Source organism: Neoarius graeffei, chromosome 28, assembly GCF_027579695.1.
Source record: "Neoarius graeffei isolate fNeoGra1 chromosome 28, fNeoGra1.pri, whole genome shotgun sequence".
NCBI classification, from domain to species: Eukaryota; Metazoa; Chordata; class Actinopteri; order Siluriformes; family Ariidae; genus Neoarius; species Neoarius graeffei.
This window is the reverse complement of record NC_083596.1, coordinates 52,607,437-52,629,201: the sequence shown is the minus strand read 5'-3', so window position 1 is coordinate 52,629,201 and position 21,765 is coordinate 52,607,437. Positions and strand designations below refer to the sequence as shown.

The following is a 21,765-nucleotide window of genomic DNA, read 5'->3' as shown; positions in this document are numbered from 1 at the left end:
TTCCACTCAATATGGCTGAAATTAACATGTTTTTTGCTGTCAGGTGCACTTTAAATAAGACTACGCAGACCTACACAGAAGTCTGTGCGCGCGCGCACGCACAATTAAACCCTGTGGGTTTTCTGTTACTAAAGGGTGTGTGTGTGTCTCACAGCTCCAGGAGAACCAGGATGAGATTGAGAACATGATGAATGCCATCTTTAAAGGCGTGTTCATCCATCGATACAGGTACACAAACCACCTTCATATTCACACATCTCATTTAATATTCACACATGGAATGTGATGAGTGTTCATGAGCAGGAGGAGCATTCACTCAATATTACTCTTAATATTCATGAGGACCAGGACAGGTTTTATCAGAATGCTAAACCATCTTCATGTGTATGTGTGTCAGAGACGCCATAGCAGATATCAGAGCGATTTGTATCGAGGAGATCGGTGTGTGGATGAAGATGTACAGTGATGCGTTTCTGAATGACAGCTACCTGAAATATGTAGGCTGGACCATGCATGATAAGGTGTGTGTGTGTGTGTGTGTGTCTCACTGTTATTTATATTGTCATTTATTTGCTCTGGAGAAATTGTCTCTCTCTGTCTCTCTCACTGTGAGCAGCAGGGGGAGGTGCGGTTGAAGTGTCTCACTGCCCTGCAGGGTTTGTATTACAACCGAGAGCTGAACTCCAGACTGGAACTCTTCACCAGCCGCTTTAAGGTGATGTTTCTACTGGGACCGTAATCACTGTCACACCACACCTAACTTTGGCTGTGTCCCAAACCACACCACTGTAGAAGTGTTGTTAGGACAGAGCTTTCAATCTGTAATGGGCACTGAGGAGATCTAATGGGTCAAGATGAACTCCAGACTTTGGGAAGAAACCTCTGAGTCCAGGTTGCTTCTTTGTCCTAAAGTGTCATTGTCATTATAGGTACTCTGTCATTTTTACACACACAGAGACAGACTGCAGTGCGTTATGGGTACTCTGTTGTGGACACACTGTGACTTGCACGGTGACGGGCTGTAAATTACATCCTGTGGAGTGAATCTCTGACTTTTGACCTTCCTAGGATCGGATTGTGTCCATGGCTCTGGATAAAGAGTATGATGTTGCAGTTCAGGCCATTAAACTCCTCACACTCGTCTTGCAGTGAGTGTCCTTACAGTGCTTCACCTCTGACCTTTCACCTTAACTTGATGGTATGGTGAAGATATAATACAGTGTGTGTGTGTGTGTGTGTAGGAGCAGTGATGAGGTGCTGACTGCGGAGGATTGTGAGAGCGTATATCACCTGGTTTACTCCGCCCACCGTCCCATCGCCGTGGCAGCAGGGGAGTTCCTTTATAAAAAGTAGGTCTCATGACTCATCAACTCGGTGCTGCACAATGTTGATGCCAGTGTTTCTCGCCCACTAATGGGCAGCAAAGCGCCATCTAGTGGGCCATGATTTTTTTTTTTTTTTTAAAGTTTAAAAGCCAAATACTAAATAGTTCACGATGTCAGTTCAGTAAATGGTTCAGGATAGTGTCCCAAATCTGGTAGCTGGTTTGCCATACACTTTTCAAGTGGAATAAATGCATATGTGGGTAAATTAAGAACAAGCCTTTATTTTTGTTACAATTCTCCTCTATATTTAACTTGCGTACACACACGCAGAGAGCGCGTAGTGGGCAGAATAGACGAATGTTTGTGGGTAAATTATATGTATCTGTGATGCCTACTGGAAGAGAAGAGCAGGAGGATTGAAAATCGAGCGGTTGTGGTTAGTTTGCACCCGATACTAAAACTTGTAATGTCCAAGCAATCATTGCAAAGACGTGTACAAAGCCCAGAAATTCCTCCTTATAGGTATAAACGATATAGGATTTATCTTGTAGTGTCCTGATCCCCAGATCTTTAACCCAGCCACATATAAAAATTTGTATGCCTCCATGCTCTTCCGGGTTTTTAATCTGTGTGTCCGTGTAGAATGATGTCTGCAGCACCAGGTAGTTTGAGATTTCAGGCAATTCAAAGGATAGGTAATTTTCCAACTCATAATGAATGAATAACTTTTTATTTAAACATGGTAAGTTGATCAGAGCTGGTGGGGTCGTGCATGTACAGATACAAATAATTATAAATACAAAAGACTAAAAATATACACATCTTTAAAAAAAAAACTTAAATCTGTTGATTATCAGTTAATTATCTTCACATTTAAGTTAATTAATAATATGTGTAACTATTGTCTTTGTATTTTAGTTCTGGCTACAATAGGATCAAAATTTGTTTTACTAATGTGTTCTTCTAAAGTATCAGAAATTATGACCAAGTCCTCCTCATGTCTGCTGGACCCGGCACCCACTGCACTTCTCAAATCCTGTGTATCTGCTATCTCCTCTTATATTGCTCATATGATTAATCAGTGTTTTGCTTTAGGCACTGTTCCCACCTCCCTCAAAATTGCTTCTGTTACACCGATACTAAAGAAACCTGGTCTAGATTCTTTTTCACTGTCCAATTACAAACCCATCTCTAATCTCCCTTTCTTAGCTAAAGTAATGGAGAGAGTTGTAGCCTCTGAGCTTCATACTTTCCTTGCTCATAATGATCTCTATGAACCCTTTCAGTCAGGCTTTCGCAATCTGCACAGCACTGAATCTGCTCTCTTAAGAGTTGTTAATGACCTCCTGCTCTCAACTGATGCTGGTCATCTCAATGTCCTCGTTCTCTTGGACCTCACTGCTGCCTTTGACACCGTACATCATGAGAGACTCATTTCCAGACTATCTTCTTTTGGTATTACTGGCTTAGCTTTAGCCTGGTTTCAGTCATATCTAGCAAACAGGCAACAGTTCATCTGTATTGGTGTTCATAAATCATCCACTGCTACTGTTGCTCAAGGTGTGCCTCAGGGTTCTGTCCTTGGTCCCCTTCTTTTTATATGTTTCTCCTATAGGCCAGATTATTCGTAACCATGGCCTTAACTTTCATTGTTATGCTGATGATATTCAAATCTACATCACTGTCACCCCTTCCATAGCCTCTGTCCAGCTGCTAAGGTCTTGCATCACTGACCTTAAGCAATGGCTGCATAAGAACTGCCTTAAACTTAATGCTGGCAAAATGGAGGTTCTATTAGTAGATACCAAAAGACAGGTTCTGAACTTCTCCAGTTTTACTATTGATGTTGATGGTGTGTCTATTAGTCCTTCCCAAGTTATAAAAAACCTTGGAGTTCTCTTTGACTCCACCCTTACGTTTGAACCCCATCTTAAACTCATTACTAAGAATGCTTTCTTTCACCTCCGCAGTACTGATCGTCTCCGCCCTTTTCTCTTGGAAACTGATGCCAATATGTTGGTCAATGCGTTTATTTTTTCTCGTCTTGACTACTGCAATTCTCTCTTTTATGGTCTCTCTGCCACATTGCTCAATCGCCTGCAGTCCATCCAAAACTCAGCAGCAAGAGTCCTCACACTCCCCAAGCGCACTGCTCACATCACTCCTGTTTTACAGCAACTGCATTGGTTGCCAGTTATCTCTCGGATCAAATACAAAATCTTGCTTTTAACCTATAAAGCTCTTCATGGTTTCGCCCCTTCCTATCTCTGTGAGCTAATTCATTTGTACTGTCCCTCCCGCTCCCTCAGATCTTCTGTCTGTGGACTTCTGACTGTTCCACGGTTTAAACTGGCATCTATGGGTGGCAGATCATTCAGTGTTGCTGCTCCTAAACTTTGGAACTCGTTACCACAGTCGCTTTGTGACTGTTCCACTCTCTCTTCCTTCAAAGCTAACTTGAAAACTTTTCTTTTTACCGCACACTACTCTTCCAAGTGTGGCTTTTTTTTTGGTAACTCCTATGTAAAGCGTCCTTGGGTTTGTGAAAGGCGCTATATAAATTGAACTTTATTATGTTAAATTTAGCGAGTACATTTTTTCTTTCACAGGAAAAAAACTTTTGTTAGTGTGTAAGGATCTAATCCCAAACACCGATAGGCAGGTGTTTTTCAATCAATGGGATGACAATCAGGTGTGAGTGGGCACCCTGTTTTATTTAAAGAACAGGGATCTATCAAAGTCTGATCTTCACAACACGTTTGTGGAAGTGCATCATGGCACGAACAAAGGAGATTTCTGAGGGCCTCAGAAAAAGCGTTGCTGATGCTCATCAGGCTGGAAAAGGTTACAAAACCATCTCTAAAGGCAAGTTTATTTCTATAGCGCATTTCATACCCAGTGGCAGTTTGTGGCAGTTCATAGGAGGGGGAGGAGCACAGAAAGACGGCAGGCCAGAATAAAGTTCCATAATGGTATTTATTTGTTCTTTTCAGAGACAAATATATCCAGTCACGCAGAACACACTAGTTGACTGGTTCCAGAGAAAGCTGCCTTCCTCTGCTCTCTCTCTCTTTATATAGGGTGCGGTCACTGGGAAGACACACAAACACAGGTTAATTGACATCAGGTGTAGTGATTCTGCCACTTACCTTCCCTGACTCCGCCCTCCTGTCACAGACCGATGCTTGGCCACGCCCCCGCTGCCACATACCCCCACCGCCCGACTCAGGCCGGGCGGCCGTCCGGCCTGCAGCCGACTCCTCCGACAGGAGAGAAAGTCCGCCACAACCATCTGCGCCCCCGGCCTGTGGATCACCTTGAAATTAAAGGGTTGGAGTGCCAGATACCAACGGGTGATCCGTGCGTTGGTATCCTTCATGCGGTGGAGCCACTGGAGGGGCGTGTGGTCCGAACAGAGGGTGAAAGTGCGTCCCAGCAGGTAGTAGCAGAGGGCGAGGACCGCCCACTTGATCGCGAGGCACTCCTTTTCTATTGTGCTGTAGCGCCCCTCGCGTACTGACAGCTTTCTGCTGATGTACAGCACGAGACGATCCTCCCCCTCCACCTCCTGGGACAACACGGCCCCCAGCCCTCTGTCCAACTCATCCGTCTGTAACATAAAAGGGAGAGAAAAGTCAGGGGAGTGTAATAGTGGCCCCCCGCACAGTGCAGCCTTCACCTCAGAGAAAGCCCGCTGGCATTGCTCCGTCCACTGGACCGGATCTGGTGCCCCCTTTTTAGTGAGATCAGTCAGCGGGCTGGTGACGTCCGAATAATTAGGTATAAACCTACGATAGTAGCCAGCCAGCCCCAGGAACTGTCTCACCCCCTTTTTGGTCTTGGGCCTCGGGCAGGCCGCAATTGCTGCTGTCTTGTTAATTTGGGGACGCACCTGCCCGTTGCCCAAGTGGAAGCCCAGATACTGTACTTCCACCCGCCCAATTGGACACTTCTTTGGGTTGGCTGTGAGACCCGCTCGCCTCAGCGACTTAAGGATGGCCCTCAGGTGTTGTAAGTGCCGCTGCCAGTCATTACTATAAATAATGATATCGTCGAGGTATGCGGCCACATAGGTGGCGTGGGGGCGGAGGACCCTGTCCATCAGCCGCTGAAACGTAGCGGGCACCCCAAACATCCCAAAAGGAAGTGTGACAAACTGGTGTAAGCCGAACGGTGTGGAAAAGGCTGTTTTTTCTCGGGATAATGGAGTCAAGGGGATCTGCCTATAACCCTTTGTCAAATCCAGTGTCGAGTAAAAGCGAGCCGTGCCTAGCCGATCGAGCAACTCATCAATACGAGGCATTGGGTACGCGTCGAATTTAGACACCGCATTGACTTTTCTGTAGTCCACACAGAACCGGACCGACCCGTCGGCCTTGGGAACCAAGAACATTGGGCTGCTCCAGTCACTGTGGGACTCCTTGACGATGCCCATCTCGAGCATGGCCTCGAGTTCTTCCTGAACCACTTTTTTCTTGTGTTCGGGCAGCCTGTAAGGGCGGCTATGCACTACCACCCCCGGGGCATCTCAATGTGGTGCTCTATGAGGTCGGTGCGGCCGGGCAGGGGCGAGAACACGTCCGAAAACTCGGTCTGCAACTGGGCGACCTCCGCGAGTTGGGTCGGGGAGAGGTGGTCTCCACAGGGGACCGGAGAGGTATGCGATGCCAATGCGCCCTTTTGAACCTCCGGCCCCAGCTCCGCCTTCTCCGGAACCACCGACACCAGTGCTACGGGGACCTCCTCGTTCCAGAGTTTGAGTAGATTGAGGTGGTAAATCTGTAGCGCCCCACCCCTGTCCGTTCGCCTCACCTCATAGTCGACGTCCCTGACTCGCTGTGTGACCTCAAAGGGTCCTTGCCACCTGGCGATCAATTTGGAGCTCGATGTGGGCAACAGTACGAGTACTTTATCTCCCGGTGCGAACTCCCTAAGGCGCGTACCCCTGTCGTACAGGCGGGTTTGCCGTTCTTGGGCCTGCCGCAAATTCTCCTGGGTTAGGTGTGTGAGCGTGTGGAGTTTTGCGTGCAGGTCAATAACGTATTGAATTTCATTTTTACCGGGTGAAGGTCCCTCCTCCCAATTTTCCCGCAGCACATCTAAAATGCTGCGCGGCTTACGCCCGTATAACAATTCAAACGGGAGAACCCTGTGGAGACTTGGGGGACCTCTCGCACTGCAAATAACAAGGGTTCGAGCCATTTATCCCAGTTACGTGCATCCTCACTTACGAATTTTTTAATTATATTCTTGAGGGTGCGATTGAACCATTCAACTAAACCGTCCGTTTGTGGGTGATAAACGCTGGTGCGGATCGGCTTAATACCTAATAGCCCATACAGTTCGCCCAGTGTTCGTGACATAAACGAGGTGCCTTGGTAAGTCAGAATCTCTTTCGGGATTCCAACTCAGGAGATGACGCGGAAGAGTGCCTCCGCAATACTGCATGCTGAGATATTGCGAAGAGGCACCGCTTCCGGGTATCGTGTTGCATAGTCCACCAGAACTAATATAAAGCGGTACCCTCGTGTTGACCGATCTAATGGCCCGACGAGATCCATCCCAATTCTTTCGAACGGGGTCTCGATTAATGGTAGGGGGCGCAAAGGTGCTTTTGGAATGGCCGCTGGATTTACTAACTGGCATTCGCAGCACGCCGTACACCACCTAGGGACATCGTCGCGAATCCCCGGCCAATAGAATTGGGCCATTATTCGGGCTAGTGTCTTATCCTGCCCTAAGTGTCCAGCCATGGGATTAAAGTGAGCCGCCTGGAATACCAATTCCCGGTGGCTTTTTGGAATCAAAAGCTGGGTGATTGGCTCTTTCGTCTGAGTGTCCTGTGTCACTCGGTATAATCTATCTTTCATAATAGTAAAATAGGGGAAGGACGGGGTGGCGTTCGGCAGGGGCGTTTGACCATCGATTACTCTCACTTGGTCAAACGCATGCCGCAGAGTCTCATCTCGCGACTGCTCTAACGGGAAATCCGCAAGGGATTCCCCGAGAGAGGGAGGAGGAGCTTGTGGCTCCTCACTCTGACGCGAAGATGACGTGGACGGCTCTGCGACAGCTGCTTCTGCCAAAGTGACACCGTGACCTCCCCCTGCTGACCTATGGCAGGACCCACTCTTCACTAGATGACTCATCAACTCCCCGAATCCCGGCCAATCAGTCCCCAAAATTTATCGAGTGGGTGAGGCGAGGATTAACCGCCACCTTTACTATAAGTTTTTTCCCCTCGGAACAAAATTTGGACCGACACCAACGGGTAGCTGTGAACATCCCCGTGCACACACAACACCTTCACCCCGTGTTCCCCCAATGCCTCGTCTTGCACCAGGCTTTGGTGAATTGAGGTCTGATTACAACCGGAATCCACCAATGCCTGATATGTATCCCCTTGGATACTCACCGGTATGCGATACGCTCCGGCCCGATCGAGGGCAGCTCCTGGCGCATCTGGGATCCGAACCACCGCGCCCACTTCCATTGCCAAACATTGCTGTTGGAGGTGGCCCGGCTCCCCGCAGCGCCAGCAAACCAGCCCAGGCTTCCTCTCTGCACCGGCGCCCTGGGGCTCACTCACCTGAAGGGGGGGGAGAGACAGACACAGAAGGGAAAAACGGGAGGACACCGCGGGTGCGACGGGCCGGCTGGGGTAGGGCTGGCCCCCGCCTCTGCGGTGGGGGAACGGGGCGAGGACAAGACACAGGAGGAGAGAGAGAGAGAAGAGGATGTCCGCTGTCCTGCCATTGGAACAACCGCCAAATGGTCCTCCGCCAACTCGATGGCCTGATCTAGTGATGCCGGGCGGTGGCACTGGACCCACTCCGCGGTTCCTTCTGGCAGGCGGCCGACGAACTGCTCCAGCACCACCTGATCGAGGATTCCCTCGGCATCGCGGTTGTTGGCCCTTAACCACCGCCAGCAGGCGTCCCGGAGCTGCTGGCCAAACGCGAACGGCCGGCCGACTTCCTCCAGCCGTAGAGCGCGGAAGCGCTGTCATTGTTGTTCAGGGGTGCGCCCCACCTGCTGGAGGACGGCCCGGCGAAGGTCCGCGTAGGCCAGCCGGCAGTCGGTGGGGAGCTGTAGCACGGCCAGCTGCGCCTCTCCCGTTAGCAGGGGGAGAAGGCGCGCCGCGCGCTGCTCCATCGGCCACCCCGAGGTCTGCGCGACTTGCTCGAAGAGCATAATGAATGCCTCGGGGTCGTCCTGCGGGCCCATCTTGGTTAGGGTGAGGGGGGACGGGCACGTGGTGGGAGTGCTGGTGGACCCCGCCGACGGGAGGAGGTGCCGGAACACCTGACGATCTTCCTGCTGCGCCAGCACCAGGGCCTCGAACCGGCGCTCTTGCTCCTTCCGGAGGGTGATTAGCGCCTGGTGCTGGCTCTGCTGGGCCGTGGCGAGGGCGTGGACCAGGTCCGCGAAGGGGGAGGACTCCATGGGGCTGTTCTTTTCCTGTGCTCCGTCCCGGGTTTCAGCACCACTGAGGCAGTTCGTAGGAGGGGGAGGAGCACAGAAAGACGGCAGGCCAGAATAAAGTTCCATAATGCTATTTATTTGTTCTTTTCAGAGACAAATATATCCAGTCACACAGAACACACTAGTTGACTGGTTCCAGAGAGAGCTGCCTTTCTCTGCTCTCTCTCTCTCTTTATATAGGGTGCGGTCACTGGGAAGACACACACACACACACACACACACACAGGTTAATTGACATCAGGTGTAGTGATTCTGCCACTTACCTTCCCTGACTCCGCCCTCCTGTCACAGACCGATGCTTGGCCACACCCCCGCTGCCACACAGTTCAATGTGCTTTACAGAGGTAAAAGCAAAACAGTAAACAATAGAAATCAATATTACATAAAAAAAGGGAGAAGAAGAGAGAAAAATACAAATAATATAAGAATTAAACAATAGTAGAAATAAAGTAATAAAATGAAGTAAAAGTTCAGTAAAAACAGCAGAATAAAATGGAATAAAAGTTAAGTAAAGTTTAAAACATGTAAAGATGATGGTATTTATCAGTTAGCAGAAAGCATCTGAAAACAGCTTGGTCTTTAATCTAGATTTGAAGCTGCCAACAGCAGGAGCATTTTTAATGTCCTCTGGCAGTTGGTTCCATAGCTGTACTGCATAGTAGCTAAAAGCTGCTTCACCACACTTTGTTTTAACAACAGGTTTTACCAGTAAATTCTGCTGCGATCTGGTAGATCTGATTGGGTTAGGCTGCTGCAACTTATCAGAGAGATAATTGGGCCCTGTACCATTTAGAGATTTGTACACCAGCAGCAATGCTTTAAAGTCAATTCTGTAGCTTACTGGAAGCCAGTGAAGGGACCTTAGAATTGGAGTAATGTGCTCTGTTCTTTTTGTTCGTGTGAGAACCCTCGCCGCTGCATTTTGAACCAGCTGAAGTCGTTTGATGGTCTTTTTTGGCAGGCCTGTGAAAAGGCCATTGCAGTAATCAACCCTACTAGAGATGAAGGCATGTATAAGTTTTTCCAGATCATTTTTTGACACAAGTCCTCTTAGTTTGGAAATGTTTTTTAGGTGATAAAATGCCGATTTAGTGATTGCTTTCACGTGACTGTCAAAGTTTAGCTCGCTGTCAATGAAAACACCAAGATTTTTAACCATTTCTTTTGTTTTAATCCCCTTTGTGTCAAGAATAGTGGTAATCCTGAGTCTTTCATCTTTTTTCCCAAATAGAATTACTTCTGTTTTATCTGTGTTCAGCTGAAGAAAACTTTGTGACATCCAGTTGTTGATTTGGTTGATACACTGGTAGAGACATTCAAGGGGGGCATAATCATTAGGTGATAGAGCAAAATAAATTTGGGTGTCATCTGCATAGCAGTGATACAAAATTGAGTTGTTCTTGATAATTTGTCCAAGTGGGAGCATATAAAGATTAAATAGTAATGGTCCAAGGATCGACCCCTGGGGGACACCACAGGTCAAGGACATTGATGTTGAGGTACAATTTCCCATGGTAACAAAGAAGCTTCTATCTTTTATGATTTTAACCAATTGATAACTTTACCAGTCAACCCAACCCAGTGTTCAAGTCGATATAGCAGTATGTTATGATCAACAGTATCAAAAGCTGCACTGAGGTCCAGTAACACCAGGACCGATGTTTTGCCTGCATCAGTATTAAGACGTATGTCATTTATAACTTTAATCAGCGCTGTTTCAGTGCTATGATTGGCACGAAATCCTGACTGAAAGTTATCAAAACAGCTGTTTGATATCAAGAAGGCAGTTAATTGATTGAAGACAATTTTTTCAAGGATTTTCCCGATGAATGGTAGATTTGATATTGGCCTGTAGTTGTTCAATACTGAAGCATCCAGATTATTCTTTTTAAGTAGGGGCTTTACAACGGCATTTTTTCAGGGACACAGGAACAATGCCAGTCTCTAGGGATGTATTTATGATCTGAAGCACATCTGTAATTATGAGGTGAAGAACAGACTTAAAGTTGGTGGGCAGAATGTCCAATTCAGATGTTGAGGAACTGAGATTTTGTACAGTTTTTTCAAGAGTCTCGTAATCAATTAAACAAAATTCTGACATTGTGTTGAAATTGTCTGTCTGTGTCACTGGTGATTGCAGCTTTTCAGTTATTTGCAACTGAGATATATTATGAGCAATATTCTGCCATATTTTATCCATTTTACCTTTGAAAAAAGATGCAAACTCATTGCATTTATTAACTGAGAGAAGTTCAGGTGCTAATTGTGGTGGGGGATTAGTTAGCTTCTCTACTGTTGAAAATAGCACACGGGCATTGTTCATATTCCTGTTGTTGATGTTGGAGAAGAAAGACTGTCTTGCTTTACCAATTTCATAATTATATTTACAAAGCATCTCTTTATGGATTTGATAATGGATGTGAAGTTTAGATTTGTGCCATTTTCTTTCAGTCTTCCTACATTCTCTCTTTAGCAGTTTAACAGCTGGGTGTTGCTTCCATGGTGCTTTCTGCTTGTCATTGACTCTTTTGATTTTGAATGGAGCAATATCATCCATAATTTGGGTCATATTTAAATAAAAAATTTCCAGTAAGTCGTCTACAGAGTCTGACATTTTAGTTGAGATCCGAGAGAGAGCTTGCTCAAAGAGAACATGTGTTGTCATTTATGACTCTCCTACCCATAGTCGTTGAGCTGTTCTGAATGTGAGGGGACATAGAAACATCAGAGAAAACACAGAAATGATCAGATAAGGCCAGGTCAACAACAGTAGTAGAAACAGTAAGACCCTTTGCAATAACGAGGTCAAGGGTATGACCACGAGAGTGGGTCGGCCCCTGTACATATTTTACTCGGTTGAAGTTGTCAATAAGTGCAAGTAGTTCTCTGGCATAAGTGTTTTCAGGATTATCTACATGCAAGTTAAAATCCCCAGATATAATAAGACAGTCAAACTCTAAGCAAATGACTGACAACAGTTCACCAAACTCTTCCAGAAAAACTTTGGCTGAATGTCTCAGAGGCCTGTAAATAGTTAATAACAATATGTTAGGAGAGCATGTAACAAGTGCACATAAGTGTTCAAAGGATGTAAAATCACCAAGTGAGGACTGTTTACATTGAAAAGAGGCTTTGAATACATTTGCGATCCCTCCACCTTTCCCATGTTGGGTAGCACTCATGAAATCTAAAGAGTTTGGATTCCACCAATCCACAGTCAGACAGATTGTGTACAAATGGAGGAAATTCAAGACCATTGTTACCCTCCCCAGGAGTGGTCCACCAACAAAGATCACTCCAAGAGCAAGGCGTGTAATAGTCGGCGAGGTCACAAAGGACCCCAGGGTAACTTCTAAGCAACTGAAGGCCTCTCTCACATTGGCTAATGTTCATGAGTCCACCATCAGGAGAACACTGAACAACAATGGTGTGCATGGCAGGGTTGCAAGGAGAAAGCCACTGCTCTCCAAATAGAACATAGCAAACTGCAGATGAGCAGCAAAAGATCACGTGGACAAGCCAGAAGGCTATTGGAAAAATGTTTTGTGGACGGATGAGACCAAAATAGAACTTTTTGGTTTAAATGAGAAGCGTTATGTTTGGAGAAAGGAAAACACTGCATTCCAGCATAAGAACCTTATCCCATCTGTGAAACATGGTGGTGGTAGTATCATGGTTTGGGCCTGTTTTGCTGCATCTGGGCCAGGATGGCTTGCCATCATTGATGGAACAATGAATTCTGAATTATACCAGCGAATTCTAAAGGAAAATGTCAGGACATCTGTCCATGAACTGAATCTCAAGAGAAGGTGGGTCATGCAGCAAGACAACGACCCTAAGCACACAAGTCGTTCTACCAAAGAATGGTTAAAGAAGAATAAAGTGAATGTTTTGGAATGGCCAAGTCAAAGTCCTGACCTTAATCCAATGGAAATGTTGTGGAAGGACCTGAAGCGAGCAGTTCATGTGAGGAAACCCACCAACATCCCAGAGTTGAAGCTGTTCTGTACGGAGGAACGGGCTAAAATTCCTCCAAGCCGGTGTGCAGGACTGATCAACAGTTACCGCAAATGTTTAATTGCAGTTATTGCTGCATAAGGGGGTCACACCAGATACTGAAAGCAAAGGGTCACATACTTTTGCCACTCACAGATATGTAATATTGGATCATTTTCCTCAATAAATAAATGACCAAGTATAATATTTTTGTCTCATTTGTTTAACTGGGTTCTCTTTATCTACTTTTAGGACTTGTGTGAAAATCTGATGATGTTTTAGGTCATATTTATGCAGAAATATAGAAAATTCTAAAGGGTTCACAGGGCTTGAAAATCATATATATTTTTCCACCAGCCAGCTGGACTAGTTCCCTTCCAAAGTAACTCGCCAAACAGAAAATCAGCTCACCAAAATTTGTTCATGTATGAATTTTACTTCTGTCAAAAATAACCCAAAAGAGAGTAGTCACCATTGTTCATGACTAATGTGCATTTATTTCAAGACCCGAGTATTTTGATACTGTTTTTTTTTTGCACACTTTTTACAAACTGGCATTTGCTGTTCCACGTCCTCCTCGCAATATCCAAAAAAATGCCAGGGGACTGACCCCTTACTAGTTCTTTTAGGAACCAAATCGTCTGCTTCCATTTTTAATTTGTTGCTGAAATTGACAGCTTACACGGTAGCCTATGCAACAACAGCGATTGCACAAACTGAGTCAGCGCTGACTAGAAACCGAAACTAGAAAATCTTCCCGTAAGCAGTGTTGCCAGATACTGCTGACATTTTCCAGCCCAAAACCCACCAAAATGCACTTAAAACTGCCCAATCTGGCAACACTGCCCGCAAGTTCCTTTCAGCACCGAGATGTCGCCCAGGATTGGTTGGCAAGTGCATGATTTTGTTTTGTTTTTTTAAGATTTTTTGGGGGCTTTTTTTCACTTTTATTGGATAGGACAGTGTAGAGACAGGAAATGAGTGGGAGAGAGAGACGGGGAGGGATCGGGAAATGACCTCGGGTCGGAATCGAACCCGGGTCCCCGGATTTATGGTATGGCGCCTTATCCAACTGAGCCATACCATAAATCCACAGGGAGAAAACCACCGGAAAAGGTTTTAAACAAACACGAAACAAATTCAAGTCGGCAGATGACCATAAAATACTTGATAGTTACGATATAATAATTTTATGTATCTCACACAGAATTTTCGGAGATATATCTAGTATATTCGATATATCGCACAGCCCTAGTCTGAATCTTCGCTTCATATATATTTTTTATTTTCAACTAGCCAGCCGGGCTGCCTAGTGACAGGAATTACCCGCCAAATGACAAATTAAGTCGCCTCGGGCGACCGGACCACCGTGAATTTCGAGCCTTGGTTCACAAAGTTTCAAGTACCATTGTATATCCACGTCTTGGTTTTAATAACTTCAGCAAACAAGCAACACAAATATGGCAGTAAGTTCTTGTGTTAATGGATCAGACTCCACTTTTGGATCATTAATCCCTTTTGGCTGAGAATGACCTGCATGCAGGGGTTTGGCTTCTGACACATCCATACGGTTTTAAATACAACACCTACAATTTAAAAACGGTTTGTCTCTATTGTATTTATTTAATTCCTGGGCTCCCATCTGTAACAGGGAGTGATGTCATGTCGCATCCCATTAATACACTTCACAATGATTTAGATTCTAATCGAATAGATGAGCCAAAATAATTGGGGATGTTTTTAATGGGCCCCGACTCATTACAATATGAATAGATGAACCTCCAGGTAGAAAAGGTTGAGAGCCCCTGGTCTAGGCCACACCTCATTCGCTATGACTGACTGACAGGTATACACGTCATGCCCACATCACTGGGACTGACAATGCTAGCTGCGAATTATACCTGCAGTGCTGCTCTGTCAGTGGGGTGAGATTGATGTGTGACTCGGCAGCACCACCATGTGGAGATTGTCAGTACACACGTACATTCCTTTGCGAGGGTGCCGTGTACCTTCTGATTGAAACATGTTCACTGCTACCACATTACGTGCTTTTGTCTCATTAGCTGTGTGTGCGTGCGCGCAGATTGTTCAGTCAGCGCGGTCCAGAGGAGGAGGGTCTGCCAAGGAGAGGGCGACAGTGTCTGAATGCAAACCTCATCAAAACCACTGTCTTCTTCTTCCTGGAGAGTGAGGTGTGTGTGTGTGTGTGTGTGTGTGTGTGTGTTTTAGAAACTTCTCAGAAGTTAACATTGTGAAGTTCAAGAAAGAAATTGTACATCACATCCTCTGTTTAATTGTGCACACAACTTTTACACGCGTGTGTGTGTGGTGTGTGTGCAGCTGCATGAACACGGGGCGTACCTTGTGGACAGTCTGTGGGAGTGTGGATCAGAGCTGCTGAAGGACTGGGAGAGTTTCATCAGCCTTCTGCTGGATGAACCCTTTCCTGGAGAGGAAGGTGTGCACACCCTAAAAATCAGTGTGTTCTAAAATTGTTGAAGTGTGTGTGATTTGAGAATTTTGTGTGTGTGTGTGAGACAGCTCTAACAGACAGACAGGAGACGGCTCTGATTGAGATCATGCTGTGTGCCGTCAGACAGTCGTGCGAGTGTCACCCACCTATTGGCCGTGGCACAGGGAAGAGGGTGAGTGTCTCTGTGTCTCACTCACTCTCTCTGTCTCTCACACACATTTCATGTCATCATTGTTTTTCAGGTCATGACGGCGAAAGAAAAAAAAATGCAGCTGGATGATCGGACCAAAATCACCGAGATCTTCACTGTGGCTCTGCCCCTGCTCCTGGCCAAAGTAATCTCTCACACACACACACACACACACACACACAGCCCCCTCACTACACTAACAGCTTGTTGGACTGAACTACTGACAGACTGTATATCAGTTTTAAAACGCACACACATCCAACAGGATGCAGTATGTATATTCTTTATTTTATACATTTTAAATTGCTTATTAATTTAAGAGCCCTGATTATAGCCCTATTCTGTATATGGACTCGTGTGTGTGTGTGTGTGTGTGTGTGTGTGTAATGCACACCCCGAGTCCTCATGCGAATGTGTCTGTATGCCAGTACTGTGTAGACGCTGAGAAAGTAACAAACCTGCTACAGTTGCCGCAGTATTTTGATCTGGAGATCTACACCACGGGTCGACTGGAAAAGGTATTCCACCCCCCCCCCCATCACCCCAACCCCCCCCCCCCCCCCCCACACACACACACACACACACACTATCTCTGACTTAATCTTTAGTTTTGCCTTTGTCTTAGTGTAGCTTTTAACAGTTTGGGTGAAGAAAGCTGAAGTGCAGATGCAGGCTGTTTGTGTGTGTGAACCTGCAGCACCTGGATGCTCTTCTGCGACAGATCCGCGACGTGGTGGAGAAGCACACGGACACCGGTGTGTTGGAGGAGTGTTCAATGACGTTCCACGCTCTGTGTAATGAGGAGTTCACCATCTATAATCGTGTGGACATCACACTGAGCCAGCTGATGGATGAGCAGATTGACAAACTCAACCGCCTGCTCGACGACTTCCTCAGTGAGGTGGGGAGTGAAGGGGGGGTGGGGGCACATGTTTCTTAGGGTGTGTGTGTGTGTGTGTGTGTTTCTGAACCTCTCTCCTGTCTTTCTGTCAGGGGGAGGAGCCTGATGAAGATGATGCATTTCAGGTTTTGTCAACACTCAAGAGAATCACAGCCTTTCACAAGTAAAAATGCGCGCGCACACTGACCCAAGCTAAATGAGATGTGTGTGCAGTACTATAAGTGTGTGTGTGTGTGTGTGTGTGTGTGTGTGTGTGTGTGTGTGTGCACCCAGTGCCCATGACCTGACTAAGTGGGATCTGTTCAGCTGTAACTACAGACTGCTGAACACAGGACTGCAGAATGGAGACATGCCTGAACAGGTACATACATATTTTTTACACACACACACACACACACACACACACCATCCTCAGGTGTATGAACTGAAAGATGTATATATAAATTAGGCATGTTGATAGACAGAAGGATGTGTATGTAGTAGGATAGATATAAACAGATGGAAGGACAAATAGAAATGCTTGTGGATGATTACAGACAGATAACACCACCTTTTGCCCCAGAAAGTACTTTTATGTATTTTATCTGTGTGTATGCATGCGTGCGCAGATAGTGGTCCATGCTATGCAGTGCACTCATTACGTCATCCTGTGGAACCTGGCAAAAGTCTCAGAGGGCAGCTCCCCAAAGGTCGGTCACTCGCACAAACTCGCGCGCGCACACACACACACACAGGGCCTGTCGCTGGTTAAACACAGTTAGTCTCCAACACAGGATTAGGTTGTGAGATGAAGTAGGACAGAACCATGCTGTACTGCTCTCAGCTAATCGTGTGTGTGTGTGTGTGTGTGTGTGTGTGTGTGTGTGTGTGTGTGAATCACTCTCAGGCTGAGCTGATGACCCTGAGGAAGCAGATACGAGCATTCTGTCTCATGTGTCAGCAGTACCTCAGCAGTCTCAATATGGCTGTTAAAGAGCAGGTAAAATCAAAACAGGTGTTCCAGTTGAGGGCAGAGCAGTGCTGTGACTCCAGCCCACCTCAGACTCTGCACATGTTCAGTGTGTCATAAACCAGTTCTACACTTCCTTCCTGCAGTTCTAATCATCTAATAGTCAGTGCAGTGCTAGACTCTTCACTGTACTGCTATTGGTTCTAGGCTTTTTTTTTTTTTTACATTTATTTATTTTTTTTTTTTCACAACTCCAAATCAGAAAAGTTGGAATGGTATGGAATATGTAAACAGATTCATTTCCTTTGTTAATAGACATCCATTCCTGCATTTCAGGCCTGCAACACATTCCAAAAAAAGCTGGGGCGGGGCAGTTTAGTGCTAATAATGAGGTTAAATAATGATGTGATGTGAAACAGGTGACTGTAATCATGATTCAGTACAAAATCAGTCTCCAGGAAAGGCCGAGTGTTTGAGGAGTAAAGACGGGCTGAGGATCTCCAGTTGGTCAACAAATGCGTGAGAAAATTATTGAAATGTTTAAAAACAATGTTCCTGAAAGAAAGATGGGAAGGGGTTTGGATATTTCACCCTCTGCGGTGCAGAATATCATTAAACCATTCAAGGAATCTGGAGGAATTTCGGTGTGTAAAGGGCTCAAGCCTAATCTGAACCCCTGTGAGCTCCGATCCCTCACTGCATCAAAAACCGTCATTCATCTACAGCTGATAGAACCACATGGGCTCGGGATCACTCTGGAGAACCTTTATCAAGCTACAATACAGAGTTACAGCCACAAACACCAGTTAAAACTTTACTGTGTAAAAAGGAAGCTTTATGTTAACTGTGTCCAGAAGCGCCGTCGACTTCTCTGGGCTCAGCGGTGTCTGGGATGGACCATCACACAGTGGGAATGGGTACTGTGGTCAGACGAATCAGTATTCCAGGTCTTTTTTGGAAGACGCCGTGTGCTCCGGACCAAAGAGGAAAAGGACCATCCAGACTGTTAGCAGGAACGAGTCCAAAAGCCAGGGTGTGTCATGGTATGGGGTTGGGTCAGTGCCCTTGGCAGAGGTAACTTGCACTTCTGTGATGGAGCATTAATGCAGAAAAGTCCACTGAGTTTCTGCTCACATTACAAAGGCGTGGCTGCTGAAGAGGGCGTGTCCCCTCGGTCCCCAATAGAGAATGTGTGGAGAATTGAGAAATGAAAAATATGACAGTGACGATGCCGTACTGTTACACACCTTAAAGCAGATACGCAGAGCCTTTATTGTTAAATAAATTTGAGTGGATAGTATCTCCATCCTTGACTCTTGCATGCTGCATAAATGGGAATAAAAATATATTTTTGAGAGTTAAAATCGACCGTAAAGTTGTGATTGGCGCTGCCCCGCTGAGCCAGCCAGCCCTGAGTGCGTGACGTCACAGCGGGAACCGGTTTTAAGGCCGAGGCCTTTTACAGCTATAGACCAAAGTCATATAAATAACAATTTATGGTGAAAGTAAGAAATAGCGTTACCGACTCGCTCAGCTAAGACTGATTTGACTTCACTGATTGTGGGTTGAGACTCATTAAAACAGGATGGGTGCTATAACTTATGCAACATACAGTACATGCATGCATTTTCACTGATAAAACATAAAAGGCTCATTAAATAATCAGATGAACTGAGACAGTCACATTCTGAAGCAAATTAAATAATCTTATACCGCTAACTTAAACACACAATACAAGTTACATGGATTAATCTAAATGCAGGGAAACAATGTGTTGTGTTTTTTTTTTTTTTTTAAATCTAAATGAGAGTCGGAGCTTACCCGTCTGTGTTCTCGCTTCTTGAAGGCCGATCTTGTGGCCGATTGTTTTGAAACAGTCTGACTTTCAGTTGTTCGTTTAGTTCTCCGTTCATTCGCTTCTTCCACGTAAGGGCGAGATGGCAGCGATATCCAGTTTAGAAATCAGACGGCTGCTCCACTCATTCTCCATTTTCTCCATACTGAGTACTCCATCATTACTGCTGGGCTCAGGAAATTACTAAAACCCGGGATGGGACGGAATGTCACCAGTTTTAGCAACAACTGCAGGGAGGTCACTGCCTGAGCGATAATGTGTCCCATTCCATCCCGGGTTTTACCAACAACCCTCGGCTCACGCTCCGGGAGGACTGGTGCAACTGAACTTGCTTTCCTTTTCTTGTAGTTTTCTTTTCCTTTAATTGTTGCTACTGCACCCTCTTTCAATCCAGGCTTATAGCCAACGCTCCTCAACAGATCAGAGGTCTCGTACGAGTCTTCAGTAAAATGTGCAGAGCAGAGGAGAGACCACTTCGGAGGCGCCCAATGTGCCTGTTACGTGTTACGCCTCCTGTGTCTGTATGTGTGCATGTTTCTCCTTCTTTGTGTGTGTCTCTCTCCTCAGGTGTAGCAGCTTGTGTTGGCTCCTCCTCCTTTCACCTGTTTTCACTTGAGGAAGGCCTATATAAACCTGTGCTTCCACCTGTTAGAGGGTTTTGGGGTTTTTGCACACTTGTCTTGCCATTTCGCGTCTGTCTGCTCGGTTGAGGGTTGGCTCCTGGGACTGCCACCCTCCTTGTTGGACTTTGCATTCCGTTTTTTCTATCACCTTTTGTTAAGCACTTTTGTAAATAAATTTCACCCTTTTTTACGTTGTCTTGTGTTTTGGGTTTATGTTACCACCCCTTTTTTTTTGGATTGTTCATGCCTCCCTAGAGCATGTAACAATTGGGGGCTCGTCTTAAACCCAAATTTCCACTTGGGCGCTCATACTTAATAAGCTGCTCTTATTCGGAAACTCTAGTGAGGTAGTGTGCTCCAGCTGGATTTCTGGAATTCTTCCATCGGAGCACTATTTTTGCTTTCTTTGATTTCTGTTTTGGAGGTTACCCCGGGGGGAGGTATGCTGCAAGGAGGTGGATCACGTTGATGCATCTCCTATGCGTTAAGCATTTAAAGCCGCCTTCAATCGTTACGCCTCTGAAGACTAGTCGAGGCTAGTTGTTTTTTTTTTTTATGGGGTAGGTAAGTAGGACTAGGGTTTCCGCAGTCGTGCCTTGGCTGTTTAAGGGTGGTTGGGTAAATTCGCACTAGTGGTTTTGATCTTGTTTTATTCGTTTCATTCGTTTCATTATTCATAGCGCTCCGCTAGTTCCTCCTCCTGCCTCTCCTCCACACTCTGTTCAGTCGTCTCCTGTACGGCCTGTGCAGGTGACTCTACCTGCTGGTAGTTCTCAAGCTGCCGTTGTTTCTCCCCCTACTCCTTGACGTGACTTTGCTTTTGATGTAACCAGAAATATTCGAATGGTACCAATCTTTAGTGAAGTCGAAAAATATTTCGCACACTTTGAACGCGTTGCAACAACATTACAATGGCCTTCTGCTGTGTGGACACTGTTGCTGCAATGCGTGTTGACTGGAAAGGCTAAAGACGTTTATTCTGCTCTAACTGTTGATCAGAGTTCTGATTACGCGATTGTTAAAACTGCAATTTTGCGCGCCTACGAACTAGTCCCAGAGGCATATAGACAGAAATTTTGTGGTTTAAAAAAATTAGACAACTTGACGTTCGTGGAGTTTGCAAGAGAAAAGGAGAACTCGTTTAATCGCTGGTGTTCGTCCTTGCAAATCCAGACTAAAGATCAGCTTCGCAAGATGATTCTATTGGAGGAATTTAAAAACTGTGTGTTGGATTCAATCGCTACGTTTATCAATGAAAGGAACCTTACAACTTTGGCACAGGCCGCTGTCTGTGCTGACGAATATACGTTGACACATAAGTCTGTTTTTAACTCCTCCCGTCGCGTTCAATCTCAGCCTTCTAGTCCGAAGCGAGTCTTTAGACAATCTGACAGTGGTAATGGAAATACTGCCAGCAAGACCTCGCCTACGACTGAAACGCGTGAGTGTTTCTATTGCCACGAGTCTGGCCATCTTATTGCCGTGTGTCCTGTGTTGCAAAAACGAAAACTGTCTCCACAGACGCAGCCAAAAAGCTGTGGTTTTGTGCGTGTCCAGAGTGCAGATGACGCTACCTGTTCTCTGTACGATCCATTTATTTTAAAGGGATTGGTCTCTCTCACTGGTCGGGAGGGAGATCAGATCCCAATTAGAGTTTTGCGAGATACTGGTGCCGCCCAGTCCTTTATTTGTGACTCCGTGCTTCCTTTTTCTGACCTCACGTATTGTGGCTCCGATGTCTTGGTTCAGGGAGTTGAGCTGGGAATTACGTCCGTTCCGTTGCATAATGTGCATATTGTTCATGATTTAGTGTCGGGTCCTGTCAAAGTGGGCATCCGTTCCAAACTTCCTGTGAAGGATGTTGATTTTATTTTGGGGAATGATTTAGCGGGTGGGAAAGTGCTACTTCCTGAGGTGACCGATTCTGTCTGATTGCGATTCTGATCAAAGCCTTGCTCAGGTGTTTCC

At 45.9% G+C, this 21,765-nt stretch overlaps 1 protein-coding gene across 5 annotated transcripts in view; it reads left to right on the top strand.

Moving 5' to 3' along the window:
* Nucleotides 1-21,765, top strand: part of stag2a (STAG2 cohesin complex component a) — a 78,759-nt gene that overhangs the window by 40,861 nt on the left and 16,133 nt on the right. For 4 of the 5 annotated variants that reach the window (XM_060912585.1, XM_060912586.1, XM_060912584.1 and 1 more), the window contains exons 9-23: nucleotides 155-228; nucleotides 398-521; nucleotides 617-715; nucleotides 1,069-1,148; nucleotides 1,242-1,349; nucleotides 14,890-14,998; nucleotides 15,147-15,264; nucleotides 15,348-15,451; nucleotides 15,522-15,614; nucleotides 15,898-15,987; nucleotides 16,167-16,370; nucleotides 16,463-16,533; nucleotides 16,644-16,731; nucleotides 16,979-17,059; nucleotides 17,257-17,349. In XM_060912585.1, the coding sequence (XP_060768568.1) occupies nucleotides 155-228; nucleotides 398-521; nucleotides 617-715; nucleotides 1,069-1,148; nucleotides 1,242-1,349; nucleotides 14,890-14,998; nucleotides 15,147-15,264; nucleotides 15,348-15,451; nucleotides 15,522-15,614; nucleotides 15,898-15,987; nucleotides 16,167-16,370; nucleotides 16,463-16,533; nucleotides 16,644-16,731; nucleotides 16,979-17,059; nucleotides 17,257-17,349 (1,536 nt within the window). The remainder of the gene's footprint in view (nucleotides 1-154; nucleotides 229-397; nucleotides 522-616; nucleotides 716-1,068; nucleotides 1,149-1,241; nucleotides 1,350-14,889; nucleotides 14,999-15,146; nucleotides 15,265-15,347; nucleotides 15,452-15,521; nucleotides 15,615-15,897; nucleotides 15,988-16,166; nucleotides 16,371-16,462; nucleotides 16,534-16,643; nucleotides 16,732-16,978; nucleotides 17,060-17,256; nucleotides 17,350-21,765) is intronic. The other variant, XM_060912587.1, reaches the window with a different exon arrangement.